At 33.5% G+C, this 15,347-nt stretch overlaps 1 protein-coding gene across 1 annotated transcript; it reads left to right on the top strand.

The window, feature by feature from the left end:
* The first annotated feature begins 2,203 nt into the window (after nucleotides 1–2,203).
* Nucleotides 2,204–11,192, top strand: LOC110109207 (chorismate mutase 1, chloroplastic). Its single transcript, XM_020840161.2, has 6 exons — nucleotides 2,204–2,773; nucleotides 6,288–6,498; nucleotides 6,633–6,719; nucleotides 9,351–9,494; nucleotides 10,405–10,497; nucleotides 10,821–11,192. Exons 1-6 carry the CDS (start codon nucleotides 2,595–2,597, stop codon nucleotides 11,058–11,060), a joined length of 954 nt encoding a protein of 317 aa, XP_020695820.1. The 5' UTR covers nucleotides 2,204–2,594; the 3' UTR covers nucleotides 11,061–11,192.
* Nucleotides 11,193–15,347: the final 4,155 nt, after the last annotated feature.

Genomic DNA, 15,347 nt, shown 5'->3' with positions numbered 1-15,347 from the left:
TTACTGCTTTTTAAAACAGCTTTATAGTATAAATTTTTTAATTTTTGCACTAGAAAGTTACTTTATGAAGTAGTAAGAAAGCCGTCCTAAATGAAGCCTTAGACTTCGTTTGGGACGGTTTTCTTATTGCTTCTTAAAATAACTTTCTAGTACAAAAATTAAAATTTTTGTTTTAAAAAACTGCTTTAAGAAGCACTAAAAAAGCTGTCCCAAACGAAGCTTTAGTTAGTAAGTAGATCATGCTTGGGTGGTCGGGTAGTAGGTTGGATTATTTTCTATGTAAACCCGACCCGACCCACTAACATGATTTTTTTTCTTCTTTACCCTTTAATCTGAATTTTATGGCTTGATTGGTTTAACAGATAAAATTAGACAATTGAGAAAACAATTGGATTTATAAAAAAACTACCAATTTTGGATTGTTAGAGAAATTCATTATTGTATAAAATGAAGTGGCTTGAGTCCCTCACCACTTCATTAGAATGGCAATTTCTTATGCTTGAAGCAATAAATCTTTGTTTAGAACCCAACAAACATTCCTAATATTGACCATGACTCCATGAGGTCATTGTTGACTCCTTTAATGTGGACTCAACCTTCATGGTAGTTTCCAAAGAAAAATAATTGTCTTGTATCCTATTGAATTGGGCTAGACTCGCGATTTTTTCGATTCCAAATCTTCACATGAAAATTTTTATGTGTCGTATGTATTCTATAACTCTTATATTTATGCGCGAGACATTCATATAATAGTAAAATGATAAATCTTTTCAGAAAAATGAATATTTTAACACACAATGATCCTTATTAGCGGATTGAGTCGTGGCTCATTGGTTGAAGAATAGTTTTTTGCCAGTGATTCAAGCGCAATCGCTCAAATTGCCTAAAAAAACAATCCTTCTTATACATGGGTTGTTTGGTTGGTTGTGAAGTGTATGCAATGCGAAGTAAATACAATGCAGTGTAAAGTAAATACTTTGAGGCCGGTTGGTTGTATGTAAAGTAAATGCAGGATAACTATATTTGTTTGATTGTTTGGGTGTATGCAAAATTAAAGTAAAATTTGTCTATTTCTTTTCAAAATATGTCTATTCATCTCATGCTTCGAATCAATGTGTTGCCGCTTCCAACCGGAAAGAAAAGGAATGTCATCGAAGGAAGTTGCATCGTTGAAAGAACAACAAATTCTAGATGAGCATTCGAATTCGAATGGTGAAGTTGTCGAAATAACAACGCAAACAAACAATCAAAGTTGAACAGCTAAGTCCAACTAAATTGCGAAGATGCAAAGCAAAATTTGGACGATCCGACAGAGTTGACGCTTGTGTGAGAAGTTGAAAGGCGAGCCTCCTGCGTATCCCTAGCTAGAAGATTGAGAGCAGAGGCTAGGTGACTGAGCGGTAACTCCGTGTGCGTGTGATCCATCTGGCGAGTCTCCTGCATATCCCTAGCCGAACAACTCGACAGAATCGAAATATGCTGCTCGTGCGTGCATGTGGAGGAATCGAACGGAGCAGGTCTTTCTGCATGCGACATCTATAAAGACCGAGTGGCTTCTCGCATGTGATCTTGGGTCGGACCGAACTCTACCTCACGCGAAGCAGGAGAAGGAGACGAATGTGTATTTATTGTGCTGCTCGTTATCTCCCCACAGAATTCCTTTTTCTCTCGAATCGAGCAGGTTTAATTTACCCCCAAAATGAACTAACGTGGAGAATTTTTTTTATCATGAAAATTTGTTTTATTTTACTGAATGTCCAATCAAACACTAAGTAAAAAAAATAAAGCATTCATAATACTTTGCATTTACTTGTTCTCCATCCAAACAACCACATAATAATTGGCTAAATCTTAGTATAGAAAAATTATATAGTTTGCAATCTTTTAGTATGCATTACATATATTTTTAATTGTGATCTCCACATTTGTTATGAATTTATGATAATTATATATCATAATTATTCCAATTTACTAATTTAGTATATAATACTTTTTTGAGTTATTGTGATTAATTTTATTAAAGTAATAAATAAAATTTTAAAAATATTATCATTATTAAAAAAATATATTTTTTTTTTCATGTGTCATCAGAGTTCCCTTTTTTTTTTTTTGGGAAAGGTCCCATTTTTGACTAATTCACGGCTCACCAACCAATTGTCTGAATCCTGTAGCACGGCCAACCCTGCAAAATCCCTACCTACCGCTCTCCTCAATGTCCTCCTAACCGATCGCCAAAATCAATAAAAAAAGAGCCATAAATACGTCCAATCAATTGGATTCGCTGTATAAAAAAATAACAAATTCGGATTCTCTCAAATTTTCTCAAAAAATTTTTTTTTTTTTTCTCTCGCTGTAATGATTCGAATCCCTACAATCCTTACCGTTTGCACTGCCTAATTTTTCATCCGCTCCACTTTCCTCGGGTCCCTTCGATACCGTCGACTCATACCTACCGCAGAGGCTACCGGTTGCTTTCTATTTGATGGCCTGTCTACATAAGTCGTCTATTTCTTCGTTTCCGTGCAAGCGGGTTTGAAGCGTTTCTTGTTACTCTTTCACCTACTTTCTTTCTCGGAAGGTCTCCGTAGTCTGCCATGGATCTGAAGCTTTTGAATGCGCCTGCTTGGTTTGCCAAGCCGTTGGCAATCGGAGGTCGGAGTGCCACCGCTCCCTTTTCGGTTCCGACGCCGAAAAAGGCCCTATTTGGGCCGGTTCTTCTGGCATCGCCGGAGAAGAAGCTCCTTTCAATCCAAAGAGCGCTTGCCAGTTCGAGGTATGTGAGAGCCCTGCATCTTGGATAACTTTATCCTTATTTTTTGTGTTTTATTATTGGATATTTTGCTTGTCGGTTTAATTTATGATTTTTTTTTTTGTTTATTTCTCTGTTTTGATTTCTGAGTATGATGCTCTATAGCTCCAGTCTGTTTTATGGGCTTTTCCTTTATGGAAGGTAATGAAATTGGCTTCTCATTGTGAAAACTTTGTTTGGCTGAGATGATCGAGGTTAATTTGATCATGGTCTAGGAATTTAGGAAAAATCTATGAAGTGTATATATTTCGTTTTAGACATGATTTTAATTCTTTCATCAGCAAGGAGGAAAAAATGCCATGCTTGGTGAAATGTTTGTTTTGCTTGCCGTTTTTATTTGAGTTCTTTGTATATATTGAGGCAATTTGAATTTACGAATCCAATAGTTTTGATTCTCAAAACTATTTGGTTCTTAATATTTTAACTCTTGAAAGCTATCTGGTTACTAATTAAGAAATTAAGGGATTAAATAATCAGATTTGGCTTTGGATTTAATAGTTGAATTAATGTAAATAATAGTTGTTATAGAAAAAAAGTAAATAGTAGTTAATTTTGGATTTATTAACTAATTGGGCTAATTAGACTTGTTTGATATGATTCGGCTAGTTCCAACTATGTATATTTAATTGCGCATATAAGGCTAGTAATGTTTAAATGGACTATCACTATTTTATTTGACTTTGATAAATGATTAATAATTATTTTGGGAATTATTGATTAATTAGACAATAACTAGGAAAATACTGCCATTTGTGGGTCTCCGAAAGGATTCTGCTCGCGGAGGTCGAAATGCAAATAGTACGATCGCACTATCCCGTAGGACAAAACGTTCATAGGCCTTTACACTCTACACAAGCAGATAGTAGGGCTGTACACTAATAGGTTCATTTTAGAAAACACTACTACTCCATACAACTCATCTAGTAGTTCATCGATCACAGGGATGAGGAACTTATTCGGCACAGTCTCCTTATTTAAAGCCCAGTAATTCACACAAAACCTTCAGTTCCCATCCTTCTTCTTGACCAGTAAGACTGGTCTAGAGAAAGGACTCACACTTGGTTTGATGATCCCCACTTCCAACATCTCCATAATCAGTTTCTCAATCTCATCATTCTGAATTTGGGGATAGGGATAGGGTCGTACACTAATCGGTGACACCCACTCCTTCAAAATGATTGCATGCTCCTGCTATCTGGGTGGTGGTAAACCTTGAGGTAGATAGAACACCTCATTGAACTGTTGTATGAGTAGTTGTACTACCAGAGGAATGTCTTCCTCTCCCCTCAAATTGACCCTCTCTAAGAGTTGCAATTCCACCAAATATCCACCTCCCACCTTCTATATGGTTATGATCATGGATTTGAGAGATACTCTGTCCCTGGACAGCCCTACATCGCCCTAAATTACCATCCTCCTTCCTCCTACCACTAGTTCCATCCTCAGTGCTCCCCAATTGACCTTGGTCTCTCCCAAGGTTTGCAACTACTTCAACCCTAGGATGACATCAGTACTCCCAAACTCCAAGGGAAAAAAAGTCCTCCATCACCTGGATCCCCTGAATCATCAACACTACTCCCCTAGAAATTCCTCTATCCATTTCCACCTTTCTCGTGCCCATCATTACTTCATAGCCTCATGTGTCCACTAATTTCACCCCCAACAGATCAACAATCTGGGTGGAGATGAAATTATGGGTTTCCCCATTATCTATCAACATTATCACCTCTCTATCAGCTATCTCTTCCTTCACTTTCGTAGTGTAATTCAGAGTGAATCCCATCACTGAGTTTAGGGATACTTCTGCCACATCAAGATGTAACTTTTCCTCTTCCTCCATAACTAACCTACTCCCACCTCCATCTTCAACTTCCTCGTCAGCACAGACGGTGAGAACCTAATGAGTTCGGTCCTTACACCTATGCCCCGACATGTACTTCTAATCACATCTAAAACACAACCCCTTTGCCCTCTTCTTCTGTATCTCCTTCTCAGTCAGCATTTTAAAAATTTTCCAATTTCCCCCTCCTCCAGCTCTCTCCTTGGACACTTCCTTCAGACTCCTTGGCGCTGGCATTTTGGGAGCTAAGAAGGTGGTGGTTATCTTGTACGATCCCCCCGAATTGCTTTCCCTAACCCCTCTCTCCACCTGCTTCTAATCCTCCACCAACTGTGCTAGCTCTATGACCTCCCCCAGGTCTCTTGGCCTAATCACCCTAACTACTGCACGTATTTTCGATTTAAGCCCCTTCATAATGTTCCTCTCTAGCACTATCTCAGAGAGCCGATTTAATCTGGATTAATTAGGCTAAGTAGTTTTTAGTTGCATTAATTAATCAAGCTACCATTATTAGGTTTGTCAACACCCCACCTCCTTCAAAGAAAGTAAATATTAAAGGAAAAATCAAGCAATTGTTCTTTTTATTTTTCCTTAGTCTTGAAAATTAGAAAATTGATTTAGTGTTTTTTTTTCTTTGATTCAGTATGATGCACTAATGATTTGATTAGAAGTAGTTGTGGTATTAAAAGTGTTTCAATCATTGTGAGATTACATCAAACATGAGGATTAGCATTAAATTTGTATCTTTGTGTATTTTTTGAAAGCTTAAATATTAAATATTTTTGAACTCAAGCACTTACATAATTCTAATTCGGTGACATCTCATATGAACTAAGTGAACAGTTTAATCATTGAAGACAAATTTATAAGAGGCTTAAGATTAGTAAAACAAAGAATAAGCAAAGAAAAGCACGTCTTGAAGTATTCACTGAGTAACTCATGGGAAATTAGAAATGTGGTTTATATTTTTTAAAAATATTTTTTACGTTGATGCAATATGATGCATTAATGACTTGGAAGTATTTGTGTAATCAAAGAGTTCATACTTATTCTTTTTTATTAATTTTAAGTCTCTTATCTTCTAAACTTATCTTCATCGTTTCAACTGTTCACTTAAATTTTGAAGGAAAATGTCTAGAAGTTATGCAAAATACATGCAAAAATAGAGTTAATTACTCATGCAATGCTAATGGAATGAAATTTAGGGGAGTGATTTATAAATCTGATCCCAGATAGTTGGGATTAGATTGATGATGACGATGATGAGTACTAATTTATTATGATCCTATAAAAGTTTGTGATGCTATATATGATCTCTGTATGGTTCGCTTTTGAGAACATTGGTAAAATGGGAGAAACATGACAAATCTTGTGAAAGAAAATCGAAGATGAACCTCATCTCTTTTCATTTTTGTTGAATGATAGCATCCAGTAAATTTAAACCTAGGTTATATTTTATGCATGCTGCTCAGAATATGAATACATGTTAGCCATTTGGTTTTCTAACTAAGCCTATAACCAATATGATATTTTATTTGTTTAAGTCAATTTCATGCATTTTAAATATATAAATACTATTTTTTATTTTTTAAGGCTTTCAAAGGATGATATGTGTTTTTTATTTCTAATGCTTATCAGGGAGAGGGTGGATGTCAGCCAAATGTTAACCTTGGAAAGTATTAGGCTTGCTTTAATAAGGCAAGAGGATAGCATAATATTTGCCCTTTTGGAACGTGCAAAGTATTGCTATAATGCTGATACATATGATCGTAGTGTGTTCTCAATGAATGGATTTCATGGTTCTTTAGTTGAGTATATGGTCAAAGAAACAGAAAGGCTTCATGCGAAGGTAGATGATAATTTTATTCAAAATGTTGATGTTTTGTGAAAGCTCCTCTTAACCCAATATTTCCTCCTCTTTGAATCCAAACGTTGTGTGAAAGTGTCACTTCACCCAATATTTCATTTTCTCTTGCAATCTAGGTTGGAAGATACAAGAGCCCTGATGAGCATCCTTTCTTTCCAGAGGATTTGTCTGAGCCAATGCTTCCTCCTATGCAATATCCAAAGGTATAATAAATTGTAAAGAAACTAGAAATCAATTAGACTTGTTTTTATCATTCTTATTGAATGGTTTTTTTTCCGCACAAAATTGGAGTTTTATATTGGCTTAAGTGGCTGTTTTCTTATAGTCAACTGAGGATCTTCCTTTTCTCCATTAATTACTCGTTACTTTTTTATTGGATGATACAAAAAGGTCATTTGAATCGATTGTGCATTGTTTAGTTTCATTTTCTTCTTGTATGATTAGTTTTTTCTAATGATTATTGGAGTTGATTTAACAGTTATACATCATGCATCTAATCTATAAGCAATGAATGAATAATTTCATTCTTAATATAGATGCTAAATCAAATGGATTGATTAATTAAAGTAAATCATATTTTTATGTCATGAGAGTTCTGGTCTGATCAAATAAAAGGAACCATTGTCCCTGGGAATTTTGTGATGAGCAAATATCATGGATGCTTAAAAGAAAATATTATAAAACAAGAATTAGATATATAATGTTATATGGATCCGAATGTTGAACTATACAAATGCCATTGATATCTTAGTAGAAATGAGAAAATTATGATGGACGTGTAGCAGAACTAGAAAGGATAAATAACGAATGATTATATTAGAGAAAATTTTAGATCGACATCTAGTGAAGATAAGTTGTTTGGAAGTGTACTTAAGAATGAGAAAGAAAAATGGCAGGAAGTAGACTTAAAGGTTACTTGGATAAAAGTTATTCAAAATTATCTGTGAATAATATGCTAATAGCTCAGACAACACTTAGCTTTAACAAATGAAAAATGAGGATTAATGGTGATGATCCCAAAATTATTGGGATAAGTCGAATGGTGATTGTGATCATAGTGGGTATAGTTTGCATATGTAATTGTCTAACATATGCAATTGCTGTCCCAAGATGCATCTAAGAAATGTCTTAATGGAAATTAAATGAAGACTCTTCAAATAGCACGATCATCTTTGTTTTATTGACTATTCAAGTTCCCAAGTGTTTGATAAAATTTATTATGTGACATGATGATGCTCTAGAAGTTTTTATGCTTACTGGTGGTTGTCTATTTGTTGAGCAATGTCATTAGAAGAAAGCATGCCCATTGTTTTAGTTATGAAATTTATAAATCATTCTTCTTTGGTAACACATAGGTAATTAATCTTTCACAATAAGGTTTATCTTTATTCCTATATCTTTGAATTTATTTTCATTGCCATAAAATTTCACATTTCTTAATTCAAACTTTTACATTGAAGTACACATAATAACATTTTTCTTCTAGGGGATATATGCCATTATCAGATTGATGCTAGACTTGGTGACATTGGCTTAATTTTTAGATCTTTAGCAAAATTCATAATGTGATAAAACATTGACTTTCTTTCCAGAGGAATTGTCTGAGTCATCTTGGCGCCTTACACCATTGAGGGTGATTCAATTTAGGAAAAAGCCTTTTTCTTGTACCTAAGAGACAACTTTGCTTGGGAAACAATTGCACAAGCACTTTTTTTATTTAGGAAATTTTGCTACCATTATTTTTATTTTTTTCTTTTATTCCTCTTCTACCCTTTTTTCTTTTTCATAAATGACTGATGGTTGGATGGTGCAAGTTTTTTCTTCTTTTGGCATATAAGTCTGGATTCTAGTATATTGTTAAGTGGAATATAGCATAAACTTTTGAAAAAGATAATCATCTTGCTCTGATTGATATTTGTATTTCACATGTCACGCCATCATTTCTTATAACATGATATTCAATTTTTTTTTTTTTTGTAGTTTATTAATCTCTTATGAAATATCTTAATGTTGAACTATGAGTAGTTTCTATTGAGAACTTCTCTTTTGGAATAATATTTCACATTGATTCTTTATGTTCTCCCATTTCTCTGATGTATGGTGGCAGTTCTAAATCTGTATTCTAAGGTGCTAGGTGTTGTATTTATTCATGAAAACATATTTTATTTCCTAAGATTGAAAGTTGGTTAATAAGTGCAGAGTCTGTAAATCTGTTTGTTTATTCACCTTGGTAATGGTACTCTTAAAATGTCCAGCTATAAAATATACGCTCAATGGGATGTAGCACACTATTCAAGTAGGCGGTGAAGTTAAAGAACATTGAAACTAACGATAACAATGATAACAATAACAATGGAATATATAGAAGATGAAAGCCAATGAAAGCATCAGAGTACCAATCTTATCTCTTTATCGTTTACGGTTTTTCATCTCTGCAATGCATTAAAGCATGTTAGATATGTGCCAATTATCTGATCTCAGAAGCACTGATCTTCGTTCATTCATTTCTGTGCAAGGGATTGCCTTTGAATACAGACAGGAATTACTCGTTTGGCTTGCAAGCATTGGGAGTTTCTTTTGTTCTTTTTATAAAATTGAGTCTCACCATAATAAATAACTTAATTAGTCCATCATAATTCAACTTAACAAGATATTTTGGATTGGTAAAGTTGTCGAATGTTTTTGTTGTTCTTTATATGTCCTTGATATTTATTAATCATAAGAGGCACGGTTGATTTTACTTGCTTCACTCGACTTTCATCCCTTGTACAAGTATTGATTTAATTTTTTTAATGAGCCTATAATTCTGATGTCCTATTTAATTCCCCATGTAGGTGTTGCATCATGCTGCAGATTCTATAAATATAAACAAGATAATATGGCAAATGTACTTCAACGATCTACTTCCCAGATTAGTAAAAAGTGGAAATGATGGAAATTGTGGATCAAGTTCTGTTTGTGACACAATTTGCTTGCAGGTAAAATTATCATCAACATATATGGATTTTGGATTTGTTTGTAAACCCTGCTAGTATCACCAACATGCACACCTCTCCAATTGACAGTCGAACGGCTAGAATAGATTTCACATTCAAACCTGTGTTTTTTTCTCTGTAATTCCTTTATGTTGAGTCCTACTACAGAAATTTTTCTCTGTAATTCCTTTATGTTGAGTCCTACTACAGAAACCAAACATTAGAGAATGGTTATTCCTTTGTAAGGAATACTGTTTCAGATCAACAAGGCCTTGGATCCCCCTTTTTCTTGAATGCCAAGGGGACTCCTCATCGATCTTCCAATTTTATTGAATGCCAAGCTAGTTAATGCAGCAATAATTCATGTGTTGGCTTCCAGGAGAAGCAATTGAATAAAGCTGCATTTAGCTTTCTCATTTAGAGTTTTTTTATCTAGAGAATGACCTTGCAAGAATCTCATGCATGTAGTTGACTATTCCATGTGTATTTTCTTTTTTGTTCGACCTTGTTGGAAGGGCATCTCCAACCGAAAATCTCATTTTTCACTCCAAAATGCAGTGTAACAAAAAAATGGCATGATTTTTCTCCAATCGAACTCCATTTTGCGCCCAGGTAACCGTCTTTCTCCTTCGCACGTTTCTTCGACAAATCCGGTAGAGACAGAAAAATAACACAGGTGAATAGTGCAACGCCAGTATTGCCACAACCAAATATCGGAAGTTTTGCCGTTCGGCTGGAGCTCATGAGCGACGCCATTCATGCGTTTGGAGTTCGGTTGGAGAAGGCCTAAGGAATAAAGTTTTTTGGTCGAGTTTTTATTAATTTATGGACCTATGTGGTAGTTCTCATAAGTGTCTTTCCTCTTAAGAAGCTCGACACCTTAACTCATTTTCTTGCTTCCATTTGTGTGCAGTCATTATCAAAGAGAATCCATTATGGAAAGTTTGTTGCTGAGGCCAAGTTTCTGGAGAACCCTGATCGGTACCGAACTGCCATAAAAGCCCAGGTTTGATTTTAGATAGTTTATTTTTTTCATATTTGGTTGGTTGCAATGGCGAGGTTGCATTCATGAAAACAGCCTCTCTTTCAAAACGCTTTATTCTGTACGGACACCGGACGGGAGAACCGTCCGGTTAAGCACTGGGTACCCAGCGGTACCCAATGGTACCGAGTACATGTACCGAGCTGGGTACCCAGCAATGAGGTGACGTTGCGCATTTTTATTGATCTCCGGATGCCCTCCGCACTCCACAAAGAATAATAAATCCTATTTCAAACTTGCATTTACTGGAAATTCACCTTCTGATAACTTCTAACCATACGCTTCAGGATGGAGATAAAATTTTGAATATGTTGACATACGAATCGGTCGAGAATGTAGTCAAAGAGAGGGTAGAAACGAAGGCCAAACTTTTTGGGCAGGAGGTGACCGTTGGTACTACTAGTGACAGGAAACACCAACCAGAATTTAAAATCAAGCCTAGTTTGGTTGCTGAGCTTTATGAAAAGTGGATCATGCCGCTTACCAAGAAAGTCCAAGTGGAGTACTTGCTAAGGAGGTTAGATTGATGAGTTTGTTCATAAAAATAAAATAAATAAATAAGAAAATCATCATTAAATTGATGACGAGAAATCAGAAGGAGCTTGTATGCTTTTTGTTGCTTTCTGGAAAGAAATAATTGTGTTCTTTGGTTTTTTTTTTTTAAATATTTGTGTTCTTTGGTGGTTTGTGAAAGAGTTGTTCTTATGGTTCGTTTGAGACGTCTTTCTTATTGCTTCTTAAAACAATTTTTTAGTTAAAAAAATTAGTTTTGTATTAAAAAACTACTTTAAGAAGCAGCAGGAAAATTATTCCAAACGAAACTTTAATCATGTCATTGTAAGTCAGCATGATCTCTTTTGTAAACCATATTTTGATAAGATTGTTTGTTTCATAAAGTTTGACATGTGACTGATCACTTCCATAATTACACCACTACAATATAATATGAAATAGATAGCTCAGTTAGTGAAAAGGTTCGATGCATTGTTTTTTTGAATTAAAAACTACATATTTTGGTTTTTGCGGTTGAGCGGCTCAAATTTAAGGTCTGTTTGGAACAACTTTATTATTGTTTCTTTATTCAGACAAAAAATCACAATTTTTTTGGCTGCTCCTTTCGCTCTGTTTTTTAGAAATTTATGTATTAGAAAGTTACTTTTAGCAGGAGCTTTCAAAAAAAAATCATAATAATTTTATAACTATCTTCACACAAAAATCTACAATCATTCTAAATAGATTCATACTTGTGTCCAAAGAGTATCCACCACCTCAATTTTTGTGCTCAGGAGTTTTGATGTCCTGTAAATTGGGATTGCTTGTTTCTACTGAACAAGATTTTAAATTTTATTTTTAAATTTTGTTCTGGTCTTCTTGTATAATTTTTTTTTCGAGAAGGACAGGTAAGCAGATTTACGTTTCATTTGTGATAGCTTATTTATTGTTTCTTAAAGCAGTTTTTTAGTACAAATACTTTAATATTTGTGTTAAAAAGTTGATTTAAGAATTAGTAAAAAAGCCGTCACAAACAAAACCTAATTTCCTCAACTGAAAAGTTTCACATAAGGAGGATGCATCAATGTATGGCACAAAAGGATACAAAGGCAAATGTATACTACTAAAAAAACCTTGAGGCCTATCATTGAATGGACTTCAAGAGGTCAATTAAGTAAATAAGGCTTTTGATGGGCCCATTGATGAGTGAGCTCCAAGGGGCATCATATTTCCTCATTATAACTTCTTGAAAGGGCTAAACTACATGATATCTTTTTAACTAAAGGGTCCTTGGAGTTCTTATGGAGGAATGAAAAATTAGAGTTCAAATATTATTTCAACACTTTCATTAAAAGTCTCTCTATGATCTCATTGAAGTATGAACCACCATGAAGAGGAGGTGAGTGATTAATATCGCTATTTATTAAAATTAATCTTCACTAAAAACTCGAAGATTTAATAATGCATGAGCACTGAGCACATGAATCCTAAGAAAGCATAAAAACTACCTAACTTTATAATGTATATGGATGCTATTGAATATAACTAAGTATATGGAGAGTACTCAAATTCATCCATCATACAAAGATTATTCTTCAAATTCTATAGAGAGCACCAAACTTTGCTAAAGCTCCCAAGCAAATGATTTGAAGTTTTTTCTATCCTTTGCTTGGGGACATCTAATGTAAGAACTTGACCATGAATGATTGCTTTAAAAAAGTAATATATAAAATAAGTTTTATCTTTTTTAAGATTATATATCGGTCAAAAATTTAATCACAGGATCTAGTAGCTTAGAAAAAACTTTAATCTTTTTCATTTATAACAAAATTTTTTTGATTATCATTAGAAACTCCCAATATTTTTTTGTTTAATCTACCAAAAGAGATTTCTTCTATAGCTCAATTGATTATATTAAAATCAACATGCAATAAACCTTTGAAATGATCAATGTTCTTTGGAGGGACAAATATGAAATTTTGCATGTTTTGGAAGTTATCATATTTGGGGACTAAAATTTATAAATGGGAGACTAATTTGGTTCATCCCAAAAAGAGGTTGACATTAATGTATAGGAATTATTAAGTTTCCTTATGTTCCAATTTCATGGTGCAAATTTCAAGATTTGAAGTATCATTGGGCTTGCAATTTTGGGCATCTAAAAAGATGATAGTTGATTAAAGTCATTATTTGTTACAAAGCATACAAACCATGCAATTTAAACTAACTATAAGGCATTAAACTAACAATTAACTATAAGGCATTAAACTAACAATAATTGTTAGCCTAAAAACTTGCTTCACATAATGAATTAACTCTAAATGATCCGTATTTATAATTGATATGACTCTAGAAAATTCGTATGATCTGCATGAATCTTGAGGTATTCTTTGAATTAGAAAATTTTGAAATTAAAATCATGATAATTTGAACTCGAAATTTGACATGCTTATAGTTGAATAGAGCGGCTCGATGAGATGAATCTAACGAGCCAAAGATCACTCAATTTTGACATCATTAAGGCACTTAAATGTTGAAAAATACTTCTTGATCAAGTAAATCGATATTGATCGTACAATGTAGTGTTTTTATTCTAGTTCAAATAACCTAAACCCTAAACCCAAAAAGCCTATAAATAGAGCCACCATTGTCGATAACGATCATCGTTAGTAATCATCATCATCTCCAGAATTTTAATAATATTTAACTCTATTGTTGGGTATATTTGTCTGTTTATGGATACTTGCTTTTTATAATCTCTATTAAAAAATCAAGCTATACTGTTAGGAGTTAATTATCCATCAGTGGACACTTAATTTCTATTAACCTTCAAAAGAGAAATCCGATATCTTATTTTAAATACCCATCTTTTTCTTCAATTGTTAGGAATGAAGGATTTTTGTATCTTGTGATATATAGTAAATTTTTCATCCAATCAAGCCCCAATGATTTTTCTCTTTTCGAGCTTTCCACATAAAAAAGATCTAATTTTACTACTTTTATCTATGCATGTTAAATTTTGATATAATATTGAGAAGTAAAACGTACACTCTATCATCTCAAATTTTTTTAGTACGTAGTCAAAACTATAATCTCATTGAAACTATCCCAACCATCTCATTGAAAATATCCCAACCACCCAAAATCAGTTGAAATAAATTTGGTGCTTACATGGGCTAGTTCCTCTCCTTTGTCTCAACACATATTTTTGTACTAAAACTCCGTTTTAGAAAACAATAAAAAAGTCATCCCAAACGAAGCCTTAAACATATGGTTGATATCACTATCACCTCCTTTATTATCTTGCTGGTTGGCTAAGGGACTACTAAATTTGTTCTTCAAAAAGATCTCTTCTTAAGCATTTGCATCCACAGAGATCGATTGAGGAGATCAGATGCACACATTTTCACACAATTTATCCAAACAAGTATGAATGTTCTGCAGTATCTATGACTTCTATATAGCTCCATTATATGACACATTTATTTTATATGATTTCTTTTAAGAAAATAAACATTTTAATATAAAAATGAGGGCTATCATAGTAGTAGTTTTTTTTTTTTTTTTTTTTTTTGTGATGTCCAATTTTTTTTCCATTAACTTTGTTTGATTCATGTAGTTAGGATTTATAATGTTGCATGTTTTGTTTCATGATTAGAGAATTCATCGATGACTACTGTTACTTAGGGGTGTAAACGAATCGAGTTGAGCTCGAGTTACCCATGACTTGAGCTTGAGCTTGATTAATTAATCGAGTATGAGATCTAGCTCGAGCTTTATTCTATGAGTTCGAGCCGGCTCACCAGCCGGCTCATTTATTATGAAAGAGAGAAAATAATTATGATTTAAGTAATTATTATAAAAAATGATAAAAATAATGATAAATTATAAGAAAAATAATAAAGAAATACATAATATAAGAAATTATGATATAATTTTTAAATACTTTTAACAACTTTGTTTTAAAAAATCTTGAATTCTAATACTTTTTAAATATATTTCATATTAGTATTTTTAAACGAGCCGGCTCACAAGCTTACGAGTCGAGTCGGGGCTAGCTCAAGCTTGGCTTATTAGCACATCTAGCTCATCTAGCTCGGCTCACGAGCCATTCATGAAGCCACAATTTTTTAATATTTTGATATAATATTAATAAAAATCAAATCAGAATATCCCCCCTCAAAATATATAAATAACCACAATTTTTTATTTATTATAGACATTCTAAATTACAATATTATAAATATTTTTAGAGCTTTGTCGACTACTTTAGCTTTTAATCAGCCATTATACAAATATATATAGGATCCTCCATTTTTGTC

Source organism: Dendrobium catenatum, unplaced genomic scaffold (genome assembly GCF_001605985.2).
Source record: "Dendrobium catenatum unplaced genomic scaffold, ASM160598v2 fragScaff_scaffold_1520, whole genome shotgun sequence".
NCBI classification, from domain to species: domain Eukaryota; kingdom Viridiplantae; phylum Streptophyta; class Magnoliopsida; order Asparagales; family Orchidaceae; genus Dendrobium; species Dendrobium catenatum.
Note: the sequence above shows the minus strand (reverse complement) of the source record. Positions and strands in the feature narration are given on the sequence as shown.